This window comes from Pygocentrus nattereri, chromosome 13 (assembly GCF_015220715.1).
Source record: "Pygocentrus nattereri isolate fPygNat1 chromosome 13, fPygNat1.pri, whole genome shotgun sequence".
Classification (NCBI taxonomy): domain Eukaryota; kingdom Metazoa; phylum Chordata; class Actinopteri; order Characiformes; family Serrasalmidae; genus Pygocentrus; species Pygocentrus nattereri.
In genome coordinates, this window is record NC_051223.1 from 2,814,748 (window position 1) to 2,835,011 (window position 20,264).

At 41.6% G+C, this 20,264-nt stretch overlaps 1 protein-coding gene across 3 annotated transcripts in view; it reads left to right on the forward strand.

Annotated features, from left to right (window-relative positions):
- The window catches only part of plce1 (phospholipase C, epsilon 1), a 117,629-nt gene that overhangs the window by 42,308 nt on the left and 55,057 nt on the right, over positions 1 to 20,264 (forward strand). For 2 of the 3 annotated variants that reach the window (XM_017704474.2, XM_017704475.2), the window contains exon 4: positions 8,098 to 8,344. In XM_017704474.2, coding sequence (XP_017559963.2) covers positions 8,098 to 8,344 — 247 coding nt within the window. Of the gene's footprint in view, positions 1 to 8,097; positions 8,345 to 18,116; positions 18,278 to 20,264 lie in introns of those variants that run through there. The other variant, XM_037544064.1, reaches the window with a different exon arrangement.

A 20,264-nucleotide genomic window follows, 5' to 3' on the forward strand; every position in this document is an offset into this window, starting at 1 on the left:
TAATTATGGAGCTGGCTGCATATTGGGCACCTGGGAATGCTCTCCATTTTTATAAGGCAGTTGAAGGAGTCTTAGCTGGTAGCTGTGTGGTCAGCATGACACTGCAGCATGGACCCAGACAGTGGTGAGAGGGTAAGACCCCTGCTTCTCCTCCTGTAAGCATGACTGATGTCAGTCAGTAGCCAATTGTAGTCCCCAGTGTACTTTAGTGCATTTATATAGAGCAAAGATTGGATTCCTTACACTCTAAAAATGCTGGTGTGGAAGTGGTTTAACTGGGTTATTTAGCTCTCAGTATTATTGTGCAGAATCCTGGGTTATTATATTATCTCAGCTGATTGGTTTAATTCATTTAGTCATTTTTCTGTGTTGTAATGACCCAAATTTAGGATTGTTTGCACAGTGCTGCCTTAATTTTACCATGAATGTTGGGTTGTTTTTTTTTTTTTTTTTCCCAGCCAACTTTGGAATAATTATAATAACAACAATAATTTTTGACACATAATAAATGCTTAGGCATATCGCTGCTGTCGGAAGAAAACCTCGTATCTCCATTGTTGATGTTTTTCAGTTTTTAATAGAAATTGAAAATGCCTGTTGGTTACATTGCTTGTAAGTTTCGTGATGAATGGACCAAAAGAAACAACCCAACATTGCTGGGAAAGACGTCTGGTTCCATTGACTTCCATTAAAAGCAAAGCAGGTTTTTTCCTTCTCCTGTAAAGTTACCAGTTTGGAGATACAAGGTTTTTTTCTGACAACAGCGATATGTAATTAGTTATGCATTTGGAATTTTTTTGGAACAATTACCCAATTGGAGTTGATTTAAAACGAAAGGTAGCTGCATAGATTCACAGCAACCAAATTTTGTTGTTGTTGTTTGCTATCCGGTGTGGACCAGAAGAGAAAGGGTTCCTATCAAGGTTTTTGAGGGGAGGTATTCTTTGCCACTGACGGACACAAAGTCTCTTGATTTAGTCAAGTGAAACTGACGTTAAGAGGAAATAGCTCAACCCACGATGCAATAGCTTCATATCGCTGGAGTCGGAAGAGAACCTCGGATCTCCATTTTTGTGTGCAAATTTCATGAAGAATGGACCAAAAGAAACGGGCCAAAATGACAAAGTCTGATTCCGTTGACTTGCTTTAAAAGTAACATCGTTTTTGTCCTTCTCCTGTAAAGTTTCCATTTTGGAGATACGAGGTTTTCTTCTGACAGCAGTAATATATTAAATAAATAGCTGAGAAAAGCACTCACTATCCCACTCGCTATCCCACTCGCTATCCCACTCGCTATCCCACTCGCTATCCCACTCGCTATCCCACTCGCTATCCCACTCGCTATCCCACTCGCTATCGCACTCACTATCCCACTCGCTATCCCACTCGCTATCCCACTCGCTATCCCACTCGCTATCGCACTCACTATCGCACTCACTATCCCACTCACTATCCCACTCGCTATCCCACTCGCTATCCCACTCGCTATCGCACTCACTATCCCACTCACTATCGCACTCACTATCGCACTCACTATCCCACTCACTATCGCACTCGCTATCGCACTCGCTATCGCACTCGCTATCGCACTCGCTATCCCACTCACTATCTCACTCACTATCTCACTCACTATCTCACTCACTATCTCACTCACTATCTCACTCACTATCTCACTCACTATCTCACTCACTCGCTATCTCACTCACTCGCTATCTCACTCACTCGCTATCTCACTCACTCGCTATTTCACTCGCTATCTCACTCACTCGTTATCTCACTCACTTGTTATCTCACACTCACTCACACGCAGGCTCACTCACATGCACTCACACACACACACTCACTCACTCACTCTTTATTGATCGTGAAGGAAATTGAGCAGAGTCAACAGTGGTTCGGAAAACACAATGCTGTTTATAAAACTTCTCTTATGTTTATTTACAGTTTTTTTCACATTAAGCAAATTCTAAGCATATAATGATAACAGATTAGCAAACACAAGCTTTGCATGTACTTTTTCTTACTTAGTTGAAAAGTAACAGTGAAAAGTAAGGATGTAAGAACGATAAAACAAAAAGCAAGGTTCTTTACTTGGTCTCTTAGGTTTTTGGACGTATCCTGTTTATTTGCTCCAGCGTGTTTATAATGGACAACAGCTTACTCTCCAGTCAGTATCAGATTAGACAGGGCTTGCCTGGCCCTTCTTGACGCTTGGTCTGACCTCTTGGAGACCGTCCACGGTGACTGAAAAAATAATTGTGCCTGTCCCTTTTCCAGCCAGTGTGATCTTCCACAGCATGCAGCCTCAGTGTTTGTACATCGTGTTTAGTGATGTTAACATCTGTTCACTGCTCTGGCTTCACTCTGTCTATGCAGCCTTTTCTTTCAGCCCTAACTTGGCTGGAGCTCATACAGCAGCGACGTCTGGGCCATCAACAACTGCCGTTTGCCGTGGTCCTGATTTGCACTTGTGCCCCACATTTAAGCGATGAATAGAATGACAAAGCAGGATTTGTTGCAAGGGGACAATTTGCAGGGCTAGATATACTGGTGAACGTGCAGGAGGAGCTGTCTGGGTCCCCGGGGGCCACTTTCAAATCTGCCGTCAGTAATTCAAGCTTTTATCAGGAGCCAGACAGGAAACCCATCCCATTAAAAGGAGTCTTAATGAAAGAAGAGGGCTTCACGTTCTCCAGACACACTTCTGAAGGCCACATTTCCACTGGAAGCTCATATCAGGCATTCAGGAGATCATGTATTGAGGATCAAGAGTAAATATCCCACAAACTAAAACCTGTTTACTTCTCTGTAGACGTGTCTCTGATGTTTCATGTTCACAGAAGAAACACTCTCTAAACATTAGTTAAACTCCAGAGAATGCTGTGCATCACCTTAATGTCTGAAGTGCTTTATTTATGCCCTTCATGTCCCGATTAAAGCAAGCCAAATTTCTGGTTCTGCTGTATGCTTGGAAAAAAATACGTTCACATTTGATCAAAATAGTAAATGCAGTCTTGCATTTTTTTTTTCTGTTTGTTCCTTTTTAATGAAAACAGTTCAGCAGTTTTGGTTGTTTTCTTACATAAGTTTGTATCATGGAGCAGATTTCTTCCAGCACCATGAAGTGACAAATGTGAGAACCAAGCAATTGACTTGCTAAACACTGTCGATAATCTTTCACGGCAGTTGCTGCGGCAATAAGGTTCTTAATTTCAGCTGCACTCGGTTAAGCCACGGACCGAAGCGTGGCACGTGGCGATTTAATTAGAGACGTGACTGGCCTTCCACACAAAACATGTCTTTCAATTGTGCTTGGGCCTCTGAACATTCTCCCTCTGTGCATCACCATTGTTGTTGATGTGCACCGTTTAAAGGTGTTTTGCTTCTTGTTTTTAAGTCTCATATAAAAGGGAACCAGAGATGCGTTTTGTTTTCATTTGTTGCCTTTTTCCATTTTGTGCTGGGAGAGTAGCTGGACGATACATACTCAGTTACATTTCATTACATTTTAAAACATGCTGTCTAAAATCCCGGCATGAATAATTCTAAACAATGAAATGAAAACTAATGAAAAATTGAGTTTTATGTCGCCGTTTTATTCCAGGTTCTTTGAAAGCGTGAGGCTGCACTGAATGAATATCATGTTCATAAGATCATACAGAGGAAAGTGTGTGTGTGTGTGTGTGTGTGTGTGTGTGTGTGTGTGTGTGTGTGTGTGTGTGTGTGTGAGTGACCCTTATTAGTCCCACCATGGGGAAATTTCACCTCCGCATTTAACCCATCATTCGTGCAATGAAACATACACACTAGTGAAGTCACACGATAGGAGGCAGTGAGTACATTTGCCCAGAGCGGTGGGCAGCCCTATCCCCAACGCCTGGGGAGCAGCTGGGGGTTAGGTGCCTTGCTCAAAGGCACCTCAGTCATGTACTGTCGGCTCAGGGGTTCAAACCTTCTGGTCGCGAGGCTGGTTCCCTAACCTCCAGCCTATGACTACCCCCCTCTATCTCATATATATATATATATATATATATATATATATATATATATATATATATATATATATATATATATATATATATATACACACACACACACACACACGTGTTAATTATCTACCACTAATAATACAAATTATAGTATAAGTACATATAGTGTTTTAAAAAGTAAAAGTAAACCTGTATTTATCAGCTGTGTCATGAATGAATCCACAGCGGCAGGTTTAACTTACTACTGATCTTAATTACAGTAATAGCTGAGTTAGAAAATGAACTTGTCGAATTTAAAGATAGATAGATAGCCATTTCCCATGGGCTTTTAGTTTAAGCCCATTCTCTGATGAAATGTGAAATGTTTACCCGCTGATGTGTTGGACAAGAAGACCTGGCTCCCAATCTCTGTTCTAGTTCATCCCAAAGGTGTTCAGTGGGTTGACACTTGAGGACAGGGCTGTTTGTGGGCCAGTCATGTTCTTCTACACCGAACTCACCCAGTCGTGACTTTATGGACCTTGCTTTGTGCTGGAGCTCGGTCATGCTGGAACAGAAAAGGGCCTTCCCCAAATTGTTCCCACCAAGTTGGAAGAGTATAATTGTTTAAAATGTCTTGGTCTGCTGAAGCATTAAGATTTCCTTTCACTGAAACTAAGGTGTCTATGCCAACCCCTGAAAAACAACCCCATAGCATCATTTCCCCTCCACCAAACTTTACAGTTGACGCAATGCAGTCAGGCAGGTAACGTTCTCCTGGCATTTGCCAAACCCAGACTGGTGTCTCAGACTGCCAAATTGAGAAGCGTGATTCATCACTTCACAGAATGCATTTCCACTGCTCCAAGGTCGATTGGCAGTGTGCTTTACGCCACTCCTCCCCCCGATGATTGATATTGTGCATTTTGATCCTAGTTTTGTGTGTAGCTGTTCAGCCATGGAAACCCGTTTGTGAAGTTCCTAACAGGCAGTTGTTTTCCTGAAGTTGCTTCCAGATGCAATGTGGAACTCATTAGTGACTGATTCAACAGAGGATAGGCACTGTGCGCTTCAGCACTCGCCGGCCCCACTCTGCAAGTTTGCATGGACTACCGCTTCATGGTTAAGCTGTTGTTGCTCCCAGGTGTGGTTGGTTGCCCACAGTGTGGTTGGTTAGTGTAGTGGGTTACGCCTCTGCCTGTAGTGGGTAACGCTGTAGACTGGGGTTCAATCCCCACCTGGGTAAGCACCCTACACTACACCAATAAGAGTCCTTGGGCAAGACTCCTAACACAACTTTCGCCTACCTGTGTAAAACTGTAAGTCGCTCTGGATAAGAGCAGCTGCCAAATGCCATAAATAAATGAAAATGAAATGAAGGTGCTTCCATTTTACAGTAGTAGCACTTACAGTTGACAGGGGCAGATCTAGCAGAACAGAAATTTCACAGACTGAACTGTGGCAGAGGTGGCATCCTATGATATAAGTGGCATGTTTAAAGTCACTGAGCTCATCAATGTGACCCATTCTACTGCCAGTGTTTGTCGATCGAGACTGCAAGACTGTGTGTTTAATTTTATCCACCAAATAGCAACGGGTGTGGCTGAAATGCCTGAGCTCCATAATTTGGAGTGACGTCCCAATACTATTGTCTCTATAATGTCAAGCACTCCTTGAACCAAACCCTGAAGTCCTCTCACCTCAGGCCCCTCTCCAAAAGCCAAGTGCTGACTGTCTTAGTCCAGGTACGGCGGTGGCAAGTTCACTTTACTAGTCGAAAGTGCTTTAATGTGTCTGTGCCACCTTTTGAAGAGAGTGTCGACTCAGAAGGTGGGTCAATAGCTTACTTGGAAGCGTGCAGCAGGCAAGTCGGAATGACTTTTTCCTGGAAATGGCTGGCAGAAGTGCAACCCAAACTGGTAAATGTCCAAATAATGGATACTTCCTACAGAGCTTCAAGCCGTGGTTTCATCAGGACACATTTACACGAGAGGAGCTCAGGTGCTTCATCATAACTGACTCTTCTATTCATAAGTGACCCTTGTATTATTAAAGGCCCTCATGACCCTTTTGTGTCAGGTCACTCTGAAAGGAGTGCTGGAGGGTCTTTAGAAGTAGCAGCACAGACAAACTGTGGTACTACATAGAAAATCAGGGGCGTTGGGGACAGATGCTTACCAGGGTTGTATTATGCCATTCTGGGCGCTGGAGTGGACGTATCCGACAGGTTATCGTTTTGTGTTGTGCTGCTAAATCATGACAAAGAAGAAACCACAGAGATAAGCATGAGTCAGCAACAGTGCCCTGCGTGTATAATGAAGATTTGTTGGCGCTCTCCATTATGTTGGTTAATGATATGGAAGATTGTACAAGTGTTTCAAGTGTTAACCGCAAAGTTAGTCCTACTGAAAGAAGTTCCACTCTGTTTGAGCAACTGAGAGTTCTACTTTAGATTACGTTGTTTTGATGATATTGTAATAACTTTTTAATATTGCATAAGCATCATGATTGTCAATACTAAAGATTGTTGGCTCTATGAATAAGGCTTTTAAAGTAAAGTCACTATGTGAGCAGATATTGTCTTCGGGCATCGGCCTGGAGTTTATTTTTATTTCTTGTTTTTTTTTCCTGGGATCTAGGACTTTCAACACAGGGTGAGCATAATACAGTATCCTTAAAACGCTATCCCTACCGGAGCATTAACAGTAAGGCCGTGACGAACAGTTATTTTGTTAACAGAATAATTATGATTTGATTAATGGAGTGATCTAACTGTTTTTCAGTTCCTCTCACTTTGCTGCCACCAATGTTTATCCCTGAGTTGCGCAATTTAGCCTCAGGGCAACAAACCCATTTTCCTCACTTTACAATAACATTATATGTACTTAAAGACAATGACAGGGTTAGAGTTTGAGTAAGTGAATGAAGAGCATGTGTTTGGTCTTACAGGCTCTCAGTGGGCACTTTTATTCCCTCTTTTTCAACTTTCAGTATCACTTTTTTTTGTTATGAGAATCTGCAGAAATACGTTTGTTGCCTAGAAGCATCATTGTGCGATGGTGGAATGGATTTGGCCAGCCACAAATAGAGCTGGGTGATGTGACCAAAAATGTTATCACGATATGCAAAATTCATATCGGTCGATAACAACACATCACAATAATTGCCAAATCAGGGCTGTAACTAAGAAGAACCCACTCCTTTCACTTTTGTTGCTTGGGAATGCAGTAATACTAAAATATGACTGTTTAGAGCTGTAACGGTGCTGACGTTATGTGGAGAAGACGTGATTTAACGCTGCTGAAGCTCGTTAGGATGCATGGAAAGAGGGGAGTTCACTGTAGGTCAGTACAGTTACACCTCTTGTCACTCACACTTGGTCAGAGGAGAGCAGATCACCGGTCACTCCACTCAAACAGGGATTGTATAACTCCACGTTTCAGACATTGCTGAAATATATTTGGCAATCCTTTTTTACTCGTCGCCGCCTGTCTAATGTCGAGAAACTCGGAAGTGAGCCCTCTCCTGGTGACAGCAGAGTACTGTCTGTTTTACGACATTTGGCTGATGCTCTTATCCAGAACGACTTACGATTTGATTGTTTTTTACACCGAAGGCGGTGTTAGGAGTCTTGCCCAAGGACTCTTATTGGTATAGTGTAGGGTGTTTGCCCAGGTGGGGATTGAACCCCAGTCTACAGTGTAGAAGGCAGAGGTGTTACCCACTACACTAACCAACCACGTGTCGGTTTCCTTGCAGTATAAGTTTGAGAATGATGTACTATATTGAAAATGTATCTAACCTTTCTTATCGCTCTATCGAGGAAAAGTTACATCACGATAATCATCGTTATTGTTTTATCGCCCAGCCCTAGCCACAAGCCAGGTCTCACCACTTCAGGGCACACAGCTCTATCATTTCTTCCCAGGCAACATACCTCAAAAGGACCCCCGCACACACAATCAGGTCCATTTTATGCAAGATTGCCCTCATAATGTGCGCAGTAGAGGGTTAAAGTTTATGTGTTATAACCCATTTCTTTTTTAATGGTACACAAAAAAGCCACATTGGCCTAATTATCCCTACTTAACATTAACTTCCAGTCTCTTTCCTGTCTTCCTGTCTCCAGCTGCAGCGTGCTTTCCCCGCCCTGAACTTTGAGGTCCATCTCTTACACCCCTCCAGAAAGCTCTTGGCTAGGACGCTAACATGGCCATCAGCCTGCCTACTGCGGGCTAAGTATCAGGCTTGCTCGTCTAGAACCAGTGTCGCGGCCCATCTGAGTGGGGCGCTGCTGGAGGCCACGGCAGCTCTCGGGGCCCGCAGCAGCCTGCCCGGCATTGCTCTCAGCTCCACCAGCAAACCCATGCTGAAAGGTATGTCCTGATGCTGCAGTACATCATTAACTTTGTTGTTGTTGTTGATGTTGTTGTTCTGAAAAGATACTGTGGGATCTTGACTCGTATTAGTCAGAGTCTAATTGGTCTTCTCACCACCCATTTTTACACTCTCTCTGCATGTCCACTGCATATTCATCACTCTTACTGGAATTTATTTTATGTATCTTGAACAGCAACACTGCACACACTTACCTTTGCTATGGATGGAAAGAAGGCCATTGGCCAGGCATGTCTGACAAGCCCATAGTCTCAGTCTGTCTAAGCATATTTACATTACTCAGCTGTGGATCGGACGCTTTCGGTTTGAGTAGAACATTAGTCCCCAGAGAGCAGTGATGTTCTTTTCCCACTGAAGGACTGTTGTCCCAATTCAGTTTGTCTGCTTCCTTTCGTAAGCGTATGTGCCCATGTTTGTAGAGATGTTCCAGCGAAGTGTTTTTCTCTCAGTCCAAATCTTGATATCTGTGACTTCATAGACAATTCAGCCGCACTTCAACCACGAATAAGTTTGTTAAAACCCATCCAGTCTTAGTAAGATACAGGTGACGGAGACATTGCTCTGACCTAAGAAATAAAAGGTTTTATGTTGAAAAATGCTTGTAATACAGAGGCTGAGAATCAAGTATGACTTGGGCTTAAAAAGAGCAAAGTGCGGTAAAATTACCTTAACAAAACATTGCGATTACATAAGGTTAATACAGACAATATGGATCTATCGAACAAATCTTAACCTAATAACAAGTCTGTGATTATCTGAGGAACCGTGAATCAACACACCCTCCCGCTTCTCTCTATCTAACAGTGTGTGTTAGAGCTGCAAGGGGGAGTAAGTTCTGCTCGGCTCTTAATAATGAAAACAATCTAAAATAGCTTGAGAAGCTTGAACCTAATACTTGAAGCTAAACTGCTCCTTATGTTTGACACAGAAGTGCTCAGTCAAGAGGTTCACAAGAAGTCCACACAGCGAAATTAAAACAAGGACACAAAGGCTCAATCTCATTTCACCCCCCGCCCCTCCTCTGCTGTCACTGCTATCACAGCCTACCAGCCTGTTAATGAAGTAATGTTCTTTTTTATTTGAGGGTCCCGTCTTATGGGGGGAAAATTTCAACCCCTACCTCTTGTGACTCAGTTCCAAGGGACAATGTGACATTGTTTTGTTTATTTGGTTTGTTGCCAGCGGATATTACATACTGAACACAGCTGAGGTATGTAGGTTGGGTTAGATCAGTGGTTTGTGGTCGTAGTGAGTTATTCTTCTGTAGCTGCTGTGATCAGTGCTTAGCTGGTAGTATTTTGCAGAGGTGGACGAAGGACACAAATCATGTACCTGAGTTAAAGTAGAGACACTCAAGGTAAATATCACTCCAGTAAAAGTAGAAGTTCCTCCCTTTAGACCTCCACTTGAGTAAAAGTACTAAAGTATTTACCTTCAAATGTACTTAAGTATAAAGTAAAAGTACTAAAAGAGTAATTCTGGCTCTGATGTCCTGTTATCATTTTTATAACCAGACTGGCTTCATGAACTCATTTCAGGTGAAAGTCCTCCAGCGTCTCTCTTGGTAAACCAAAAGGAACGACAGATTTCTCAAAATGTAGGAGGAAAAAGTCGGATATTAGACTCTGAAATGTAGTGGAGTGAAAGGAAAAAGTCGCCCAGAATGGAAAAACTTAAGTACAGATACAGAAAAAAAATAATTAACTACAGAAACGAATTACATTTACTGAGTTACTGTCCACCTCTGGTGTTTTGTTTACATGAAGATATTACTGTGATTATAGATGATCTGTAGTTCAGGTTAGTGAACATTTCGTTGCTCACTGTTCATTGTCCAATCACAGAATCTCACTTGTGTCTATATGTTGGTGCTGCAGCCTGTATGATCACATAAAATGAAAAATGATGGATCTGCTACCCTGAGCTCTAACAGGAACTCCAGAGTGACCCCCATCAATTTAGAGAACTAGTACCACAGCTACTCCTAATGAGGGATGAGGGAGCAGGCAAGTTCTTCTCTAACCTTCAACTTTCATGCTGCCAGAATTTCAAACACACTCTAAACATTTTGGCCCTCTGCTTTGATTTGTGGTGAGAAGAAAGGCAGTAAAGGAGAAATGTTCTCCTCTTGAACATCATGCTTCAATGTTCTCCTCTTGAACATCAGTGTGTTTGTCAGTGGCCACTCTTTCTCCTACAACTGACATAAACTTCAGGTGCCCCCTCCAGCAAGCTGCACGCTGCTGTAAAGTGATCCTCCACCAGGCTTAACAGCCTGTCCCCTGGCCTGGTGCCAGGTGACACAGTGTCTCTGATCAGAGCTGGACGGGTGAGTCAGTGGTCCAGGCATCCTGGGACTCCAAATATTCATTACAGGAGCATTCTTTCACTCTTGAGCTGCAGGAAACACTTACCCTCCCCTGCGCATACGCAGCACAGCTTCCTGATCGGCAGCATTTTTAAGCTCTGTCGCAAGACGATGGGCTCCAAATTACTTGTCACCAAAACACGTTCCCTAATAAACTATAGCCAGTGGGTGGGGGTGACTGGTATATTACTTTCTGTCAGTTTTGCTACACAGAGTGAGTTTTTATTCTGTGCTATGGGAACAAAACCGAGAGAGCAGTGCTGCATTCCGGCTTGTGCAGATTTCTTTTGTTTGTTTGTTTTAGGAGATTCACCCATCAGCCATTGATATTACCGCCCTCTGTTTTACTTATCCTGCCCATTTTACTTTAAGTAACCCCCAAAATCACACATTTTCTTAGCCGCTTCTCTGTTAGGGTCGCGCGGGCTGCTGGAGCCTATCCCAGCAGTCAATGGGCGGAAGGCAGGATACACCCTGGACAGGTCGCCACTCCATCGCAGGGCAGACAGACACAGACAGACACTCACACCCAGGGGCAGTTTAGCATGTCCAGTTGACCTGACTGCATGTCTTTGGACTGTGGGAGGAAACCGGAGAACCCGGAGGAAACCCACACAGACACGGGGAGAACAGTGGGAGGACTGTGGGAGGAAACCGGAGAACCCGGAGGAAACCCACACAGACACGGGGAGAACATGCAAACTCCACACAGAGAGGACCCTGGCCGCCCGGCCGGGGAATCGAACCCAGGCCCTCCTCGCTGTGAGGCGACAGCGCTACCCACCACGCCACCGTGCCGCCCTACAAGGAAATCATTTGGCAAGAAATTGTTAACCTGTTCTTTAGTCATTATTTATTTTTGAGCATTTATTTCCAGCTTATACAACAGATTCTTGTCAACAGTCAAACCACACATTAAACCAGCCACAACGACCACATTTGAGGGGTTTAAATCTTTTATTTACTAAATAAGACTATATAAAAACAGTATTTAGCTGTGTTAATATCACAGCTTAAGTGGCTCACGTGAACTGATCACTGTTGACAGTGTGGATGTTCACCCCTGGATGAATGACACAACTCCACACAGAGAGGACCCCGGTCACCCGGCCGGGGAATCGAACCCAGACCCTCCTTGCTGTGAGGCAACCCCCCACCCCCCCATCACTTCAGAAAAAGCTTTGAAATCTTGCTTAGCCTAATACACTCTCAGGAATAAAAAGGTTCGACACCGTTACTGGGGCAATACCCCTCTTGTCACTGTTGTAGTACCCTCAGGGGTACATCGCAGTACCTTCAGTCAGGGAACATAACTGTATCAGAATCCACTGTTATATTTTCTAAACTGTACTGACTCCACAAACACAATAGAATAGAGAAGGCAAACTTCCCATTTATCCCAAACGGAATTGATTAGCCAAGACATGTTTGTTACTTTATTTTATGGTTGGTATAGTGTAGTGGGTACCACCTCTGCCTTCTACGCAGGGGTTCAGTCCCCTGCCTGGGTTAGCACCCTGCAGTATACCAATGACAGTCCTTGGGCAAGACTCTTAACAGTGCCTTTGGCTACCTGTGTAAAATGATCAAGTTCGGTCTGGATAAGAGTTTCTGCCAAATGGTGTGAACATAAACGTAAATTTTATACATAACAGCGTTTGATCTAATATTACGATCCACATAACCAACTTTCTAATACAATGTCGGTGCCTGTGTTGGGAATGATCCGCCCAAAATAACGTCTGATTAGAGATATACGTGGACTACGCAAGTGTTGTAGTAAAAGTGGCATCTAAGCAAATCATTTTAAACTGTTTTATCAATCAAATAAGAATTTTTATTGACCTCTTTTGAGCTTCATATGAGAACAAAGTTTGGCTCCTTCTTCTCCACTATGCCTTCAGCTTTACTTGCAGTTTTTAAACTCCACCATAAGCTCACCTGAATTAATTTGATGAAATATTAATCAGCTAAACCAGGTTTTGGATGATGAATACAAATGATGCTGGACTGACACAAGGTCAGGTTTGTAAATGGTTAAAGGAACATGTTGACATGCATAAAACCACTACTTACTGTGCTAATGTTATTTAAGTTTATTCTTTTATCAGTGTTTTTGAAGCTATTTCATGCTTACAGCTGGGATGTAAAGCTTTTTAATGTCAATTTCACAAACTTTTTCGGGCTGTGGTGCAGTGGAACTGCATTCTGTAAAATGAGGGGCATTGAAATAGTAAAAATTGGTAGTTGTGCAACTTCCATGTAAATATTACGGGCCACAATAGAAATAAGCCACCTTGACTTTTTCTGTGTTTTTGTATTATGGCATAACCCCTTTTTAAGAGTAATGCTATTTGTTTATTCTCAAATACTGATTTCACTTAGTTTATTGGATCAAATCACTTGGATTTATTTATTTCAGTCATTGATTTATTTTGTTTTATTTTAAAATCTGAATTGTAAAAGCTGATTACAAGCCAAAAAAGTTGGGACAGTAAGTTAAATGCAGTTAAAAACAGGAAGTAGTGTTTGTAATCTGCTTTTTACAGATGTCTAATTAAAAAAATGGCCCAAAGAGAGATTTCGATATTTTGATATATATATATATATATATATATATATATATATATATATATATATATATATATATATTAAGACCATCATCGATTTTTGTAGATATATGCTAATAACACATTTGATTTCTGGAGCGCATTCCAAAAGAGTTGGAAAAGTTTCAAAAAGTCTCCCATTGAAAAAGCGTGGTGGGCTCCCGAGTGGCACAACTGTCTAAGCGTTGGCACTATCGTCAGGAGATGGCGAGTTCGATCCCTGGTGGTGCTGTAGTCGTCCGTAGCCGGGAGTCCAAGAGAGCCTCACTCTGGGTGGGTAGGATGCCCCCCTTCTCCCCCCTATCACTTAATGCTATACTAGTCAGCGCAGGCGTCTGGCGCTTTCCTCCGAGCATGTTCGGCTGTCCCATGACGTTACGTGAGCGGCAGTTTGAAAAGAAGCAGTGGCTGGTTTCACAGGCCTCAGAGGAAGCCTGTGCTGCCTTCACCCTCCTAGCGTTGGTAGTATCGTGTGATTGGGGGAGTCTTAAGTAGTAGCGGGTGGAATTGGAGACGCCTAAATTAGGGACAAAATCGGGTAAAAATTATGAAGCACAATATATGACTGTGGAGACACCAGATTCTTGGGCAACTGAATTGTTTGTTTTTTTTAATCATCTGATTAAAAAACTTTTTTTTACACTTTTACAACTACAAGAACTGGTGTCCCCAGTTCTTTGCTAATTACTGAGAGTTGCTAAAAGGAAAGGTAATGTAACACATTGTTAAGCACAGGTGCCAACTTTTTTGTGACATGTTACAGGCATCAAATTAAGAATAAGTGTGTATATACAAAGGAGGAAAAAAAGAAGGTTCCCAGTTTCAAATAAAAGTTGAGACAGTAACAAATAAAAACAGAAACGGAAACATGGTTTATGAATCTACATTTGACATATATTCAAACAAGACCCGTATACATATATGTAATGTTTTTTATCTTATCAGCTACATTATTGTTTTAAAAATATATGCTTAGCAGAAATTTAATTCCTGCAACATGTTCCAAAAAAGTTTAGACAGGGGCATATAAGACTAAAAACACTGTGCAGTGTTCAAAGCAGTTTAAACATGGGATGCAATTATGCTTGGCTATAAAAAGAGCATAGACCTTTATGTGCAAGGATGGGTCACGGCGCGCCACCTTACCAAAAAATGTTTAATATCATCATATCAGAAATGTAGAAAGGAAAATATTTTGTGTTGGAGTTTGTATTAAACAAAATATATATATATATATATCTATAAGGTCTAAAATGATAAAAGTTGACTATTAAAAACAATTTTTTTTTTTCCCCAGAATAGTCTTGCTGCAGTTATTCACCATCAGTCTGTCTATCAGTGGCTTTAAGATAATGTTGAAGTTCAAAAGGTGTTTATATAAGTTCTCATAAATAACCATTAGGTTGTACTGGTACATAAAACTGGTGTTGCTGAGAATGATTGACCTTAGCATGTTTTGCTAACTATAGGGGAGTTAGTGTGTGTTAGTGAGAACTTTAGTATGTAAATTAGAAAACATCCATCCATCCATCCATTTTCTAAGCCGCTTCTCCGTCAGGGTCGTGGGGGGTGCTGGAGCCTATCCCAGCAGTCTTCGGGCGAAAGGCAGGATACACCTTGGACAGGTCGCCAGTCCATCGCAGGGCACCAGTCCATCGCAGGTCAAGTGACACCAGCGAGTGGAGCTTTAGAGTTTCCTGTAATGTATTCCAGTTCCCGACAAGGTGACTGTCACTAGAGAGAGTCTGATAATGAAAAACTAATATTTACAGATTTAACATATTTAAAAGTGATGTAAGATGGCGTATGGCCGGATGAGTTTCCCACCACGCAGCTAGAAACGACCAGCAAACCTTTTCATACAGTTTGCAGTGATGGATAATGAATGAGTGAATCTCAGAGCAGAGTGAAAGCCTAAATCTAGTGGTTAAGGCTACTGGTAGATGCATGTTTATAGTTTACATCACCCTAGTCTAAGATGTGTAATAAGGTTGTCTCCACCCTATTTTCCAAAAAGCTGGGACGATGTGCAAAATGTAAATAAAAACTAAATGTGTGCAGGTCATTTAAACCATATATTCCATTGAAAATAGTATAAAGACAATATATCAGATGTTGAAAGTAAGAAATTTTATTGTATTTTGAAAAATATTTGCCCATTTTGAACTTGATGCTAACAACACGTTCCAAAAAAGTTTGACTAGGGCAACAAAAGGCTGGTAAAGTTGTATAATGCTTAAAAAAAAAAAAAGATGACTGATTGGCAACAGGTCAGTAACATTATTGGGTATAAAAAAGCATCTTTCAGAAGTAAAGATGAGGAGGAGTTCACCACTCTGTGAAAGACTGCATAATCAAATAGTGCAACAATTCAAAAATAACATTTTTTTAAATGTAAAATGGCAAAGAACTTTTGCTTTTCATCGTCTGCGGTTCATGATAACATTTAAAGGATTCAGAGAATTTGGAGAAATCTCTGTATGCAAGGGACAAGGCCAAAAGTCTGTATTTGCTGGCTGTGATTTTTGGGCCCTCAGACAGCACTGCATTAAAAACAGACATGATTCTGTGGTGGAAATCACTGCATGGGCTCAGGAACCGTCTGTAAAACCAGTTTGTCGCTACATCCACAAATAGGTAAAACCATTTATAAACAGGATCCAGAAACGCTGCCACCTTCTCTGGGCCAGAGCTCATTTAAAATGGACTGAGGAGAAGTGGAAAAGTGTCCTGTGGTCCGATGAATCAACATTTGAATTTTTTTTTGAAAATCATGGGCACTGTGTCCCCCGGGCTAAAGACTTGTTATCAGTGCACAATTCAAAAGGGTAGGGGTGCATTCGTGCATCTGTGAAGCATCATTAATGCTGAATGATATATACGTTTTTGCTGCCATCCAGATGACGTCTTTTTCAGGGAAGGCCTTGTTTATTAACTGTTGAGCATCTGAAATCCTGTATAATACAAGATTGAGAACATTTCACTTTCAGACCTACAGCAGTGCCTCCTCAATTCCCAAACACTTACAGAGTGTTGATAAAACAAGAGGTGATGAAACACAGTGGTAAACATGCCATCAAATTTCTCAGTTTCATCATTTGATATGTTGTCTTTGTACTATTTTTGTTTAAAAATATGGTTTACGTGATTTGCATGTCATTGCATTCTATTTTTTATTCACATTCTGCACGGCGTCCCAACTATTTTGGAAATGGGGTTGTATAAATAAAATAAGACGGACCCTAGGATCGAACCTTGTGGGATTCCTTTAGTGACAAACATTAAATCTGATTTAATAGTGTGTTGTTGCCTATCTGAGAGGTAATTTTGGCCCAGTTCATCATATATTATCAAAACCAATTGTTTGTAAGATGCTTAAAGAAAGCATCAACACTGAGTGGTCAACAGTCTCAACAGCTTTAGTTAGATCAGTTAGGTCAGTGGCTGTTCAGATTGTTTAAAACCAGTGTAGTAGCAGAAGTGAAGTCGTGTTTTGTTGTTTTTTTGCCTCTAAAGCCAAATTGATGACATTTCAAAATCAGTCTACGAGTATTTAGATCTGATGCCTCATCTCCTTTGTGTAGGTCAGGGGTCGCAACCCAAATGTTAAGAAGAGCCATTTTGTCCTTTCAAAAGAAAGCTGCTGTTTTTCCTCCGAAGGCCCTGAGAACCTTCTTAGGGTATATGGCATCATGGACCCCATGAAATACCAGGTCATTATAAATCAGAATCTTTTTGCCTCTGTGAAGAAACTAAAAATGGGTCGTCACTGGATCTTCCTGCAGGACAAAGGTCCGAAACGCATGTCCAGATCAACACAAAAAGGGTTTACTGCCGTAGTCAGTCCTCTGATCTAAACCCCATAGAAAGCCTGTGGGGTGAGCTAAGAGGGGAGCTTAGGGTGGGGGTGAGCTTAGAGGAGACCTAGGACCTGGGATGATCTGAAGAGACTCTACAGAGGAATGGTCTCAAATTCGCTTTATTCTCCAATCTTTTATGATGCTACAGGAGACTAAGTGCTGTTTTATTGAACAAAGTGAGGTTGTGATTGTGGAAGAAATGATTTCATAAAAATAATTATTTCTTTTTTTTCCCTCATTTTTTTATTATGACTAAGCTAATTCACCAACAGGTCTATTTCTTCTAACCTTTTTTTTTTACATCATTAGCAGTGGTGACAGGAATGACTGTGGCTGTAGGACCATCTGAGTTTGACAGCTGACAATCATACTAGTAATTAAAGCACTGTTTAACCACAGCTGATTCATTTTCCATCATATTTAATTACTACAGCCGGTGTAGGCTGTTGAATTATTTTTCTTATTAAAATTGGTATTTTATTGGTGACCGAATGTTTGCCTGGTTGTAATATTTGACAGTAAATGTCATTGAGTTCAGTTCTTTAGTAATGACCTGGGTTCCTGCTACCAGCTTGTAATGTCCAAGCTCACACATAAAAGATCAGGGTCCACCTGTTGTTTGACCGTCAGGTTCCTATCTCTATTCATGGACCCCAGTTGGTTCATTAGCTGTGGCATGAGTGTTGAGCAGTATAGGGCGCGTGTTCCTCATCCTCACTGGTGCCTTCATCAGGGAGTGAGCTGAAGCTTAGGAGGTGAAAGTGTGTTTGCTAGAGAGACTGATAGGGAGGAGGGGGTGGAGTGATCGAACTGCGTGCCTCTTTGTGTGTGTGTGTGTGTGTGTGTGTGTGTGTGTGTGTGTGTGTGTGTGTGAGAGAGAGAGAGAGACGGACAGAGAGAGCAATGCAGTACGTCAGCTCGCAGCCACTGAGCAGTGGAGCAGCTGCGCAGGGGCTTGAGTTTAAATGTGGTTAAGTGACACTCGCCAGTGCAGCAACAAGCAGGGGACCAAGCACCTGCCAGTCGCCACCATGAAACACTCGATTTCACACACCGTGGACTACAAGCTGATCAGTAAGTGACCGTTTTTTTTCTGTGCTAGTGAAGTGGAAGGCAGCCATATTAATCTGTCGGCACTGCTGTTGTGATGTGCCTGTGTGATGACTGAAAACACCGTTTGGGTTTTTTGTTTGTTTGTTTGTTTGTTTACTTTCATCAACCTAATCTCAATCAGTCATATCTGCTGTTGTGCTGCTGTACTCCAGACAGAAATTTTGACACCCACCCTGTACTTAGAAACCCTTACAGTAGAAGCAGTTGGGTTGCTGAATTTAGGAGCTGCCTATTGGCCTGTTGGAGTATAAAAAGTGACCGATTGAAAAACACTGGAGAATACCTTCCATCCCACAGCGTCATGGATGGATATCATACAGTAATCGTCTTACCCAGTTATATTTTGGTTTATGGAGTCAAGCCATTCATTTCTACAGCAGAGGTTGCAACACAATAGACGAGGACATGTGAAGTATTCGGTCACTGAAGGGTAAGAATGGAAAGCACTCGCTCTCCTTCAAACGTATCCTCTTGCACTGTGTTGGAGGCAAGCCTTAAAATCGTTTGACTGGCAAGCATTCGTTTTGCTACTACCTTCCTTCCTAGAAGACTGAGATGTGGAGATGACTCTTGTACGCCATGGCAACCGGTTGAATGTACTGACGTTTAATTGCAAAGCCTTCATAATGCAGTCAAGGTTGTTCTTGCCTGGATCGCAGGTGCTGAGCCTTTTTCTACTGGTGTTATACGACTGAATTGTACAGATTAGTGCTGACTGTATTGATAAGTCAACATCATCAGCGTGTCCATATTTACCACAGTATTTAATGATATTTAAGTTTGCAACACTAAAGTTAATGAACCCACTAAGAAACTAATTAACCCATGCCTCCAACGTGCTGCTGCTCTACGATGAAAGGAGGTTGTTTTCTTAAAATGACACCAAAGGAGGAACCTCAGACGGTATTGTAGAAGTTAACCAGACAGAAAGCACATCTTGAGAAAGAAAAGCTTTATTTATTTTCGTCCATTTCAGGCTGTTCTTTCAATACGATCCACAGTGATCATTTAAAAGGCTTTATCTGTTGTAAACATGCCTACTTGTTTCCAACAACAGAGACCCAATAGTTTATAGAGTGAGATTGTCCAGTTTATAGACTCAGAGTTTGATGATGTCTCTTGAAAGTGGGAGGAACTTTTGAAAAACTACAGCCACTTTGGGTGAGTGGATACGTGTTGGCAGGCTGTTTGAAAGACGCTTTAGAACCAGATAGCTAGCTAACGTTATAAAGCTGAACATCACGTCTTTATTAGCTTCTACATCAGTGGGGGGGCTTCCAAATGATTGTGTATATGCAGAATTCATGCTGGGGGTCGTTATGAGAGAGCAGTGTGGAAGAAAACACAGAAAAGGAAACACAATTGTCAATTCGGTTACAGAATGTTACGTAACATGACAAATAACATGCCAAAAATGTTAGTTTTAGGCCAGGATCCCCCTGGAACTAACTCAGGCTTGTTTGTTTTACAAACTAAAAATGAGTATTTTTGTGTTACACTGGCAAACTGTCTAAGAAATGTACTGCCCAGCACTGGTACAGGTGAAATATTCACAGTGCTGATAAATAGTGGCTTCCTATATATGACTTGCTCATTATTTTGTATGAGTTCTTAACAGATTCTTTTACATGTGTTTTTGTTTACTTGCTGTAATTGTGTACTGTAATTGTTCATTTTTCTAACCTAATATCCTCAACTCCCTGCCCTATCTCTGCACACTGTGGTCCCAGCCACCTAAAGGATTCGTATACCATGTGCCCTGTTCCATATTTGGGCACTGGTGTTTACTAATAAATGAACTAAGTAGAACAGTAAGTGTGAGCCAAGAGGAACCTATTCAAAAATCGTTGTCAAGCAGAAGTGGAAGGCCATAGTACTTTTACTTGGTTGTTTTAATTTGGGCTTATATATATAATATCATTATTAATTAATATTCTATTTTATTTGT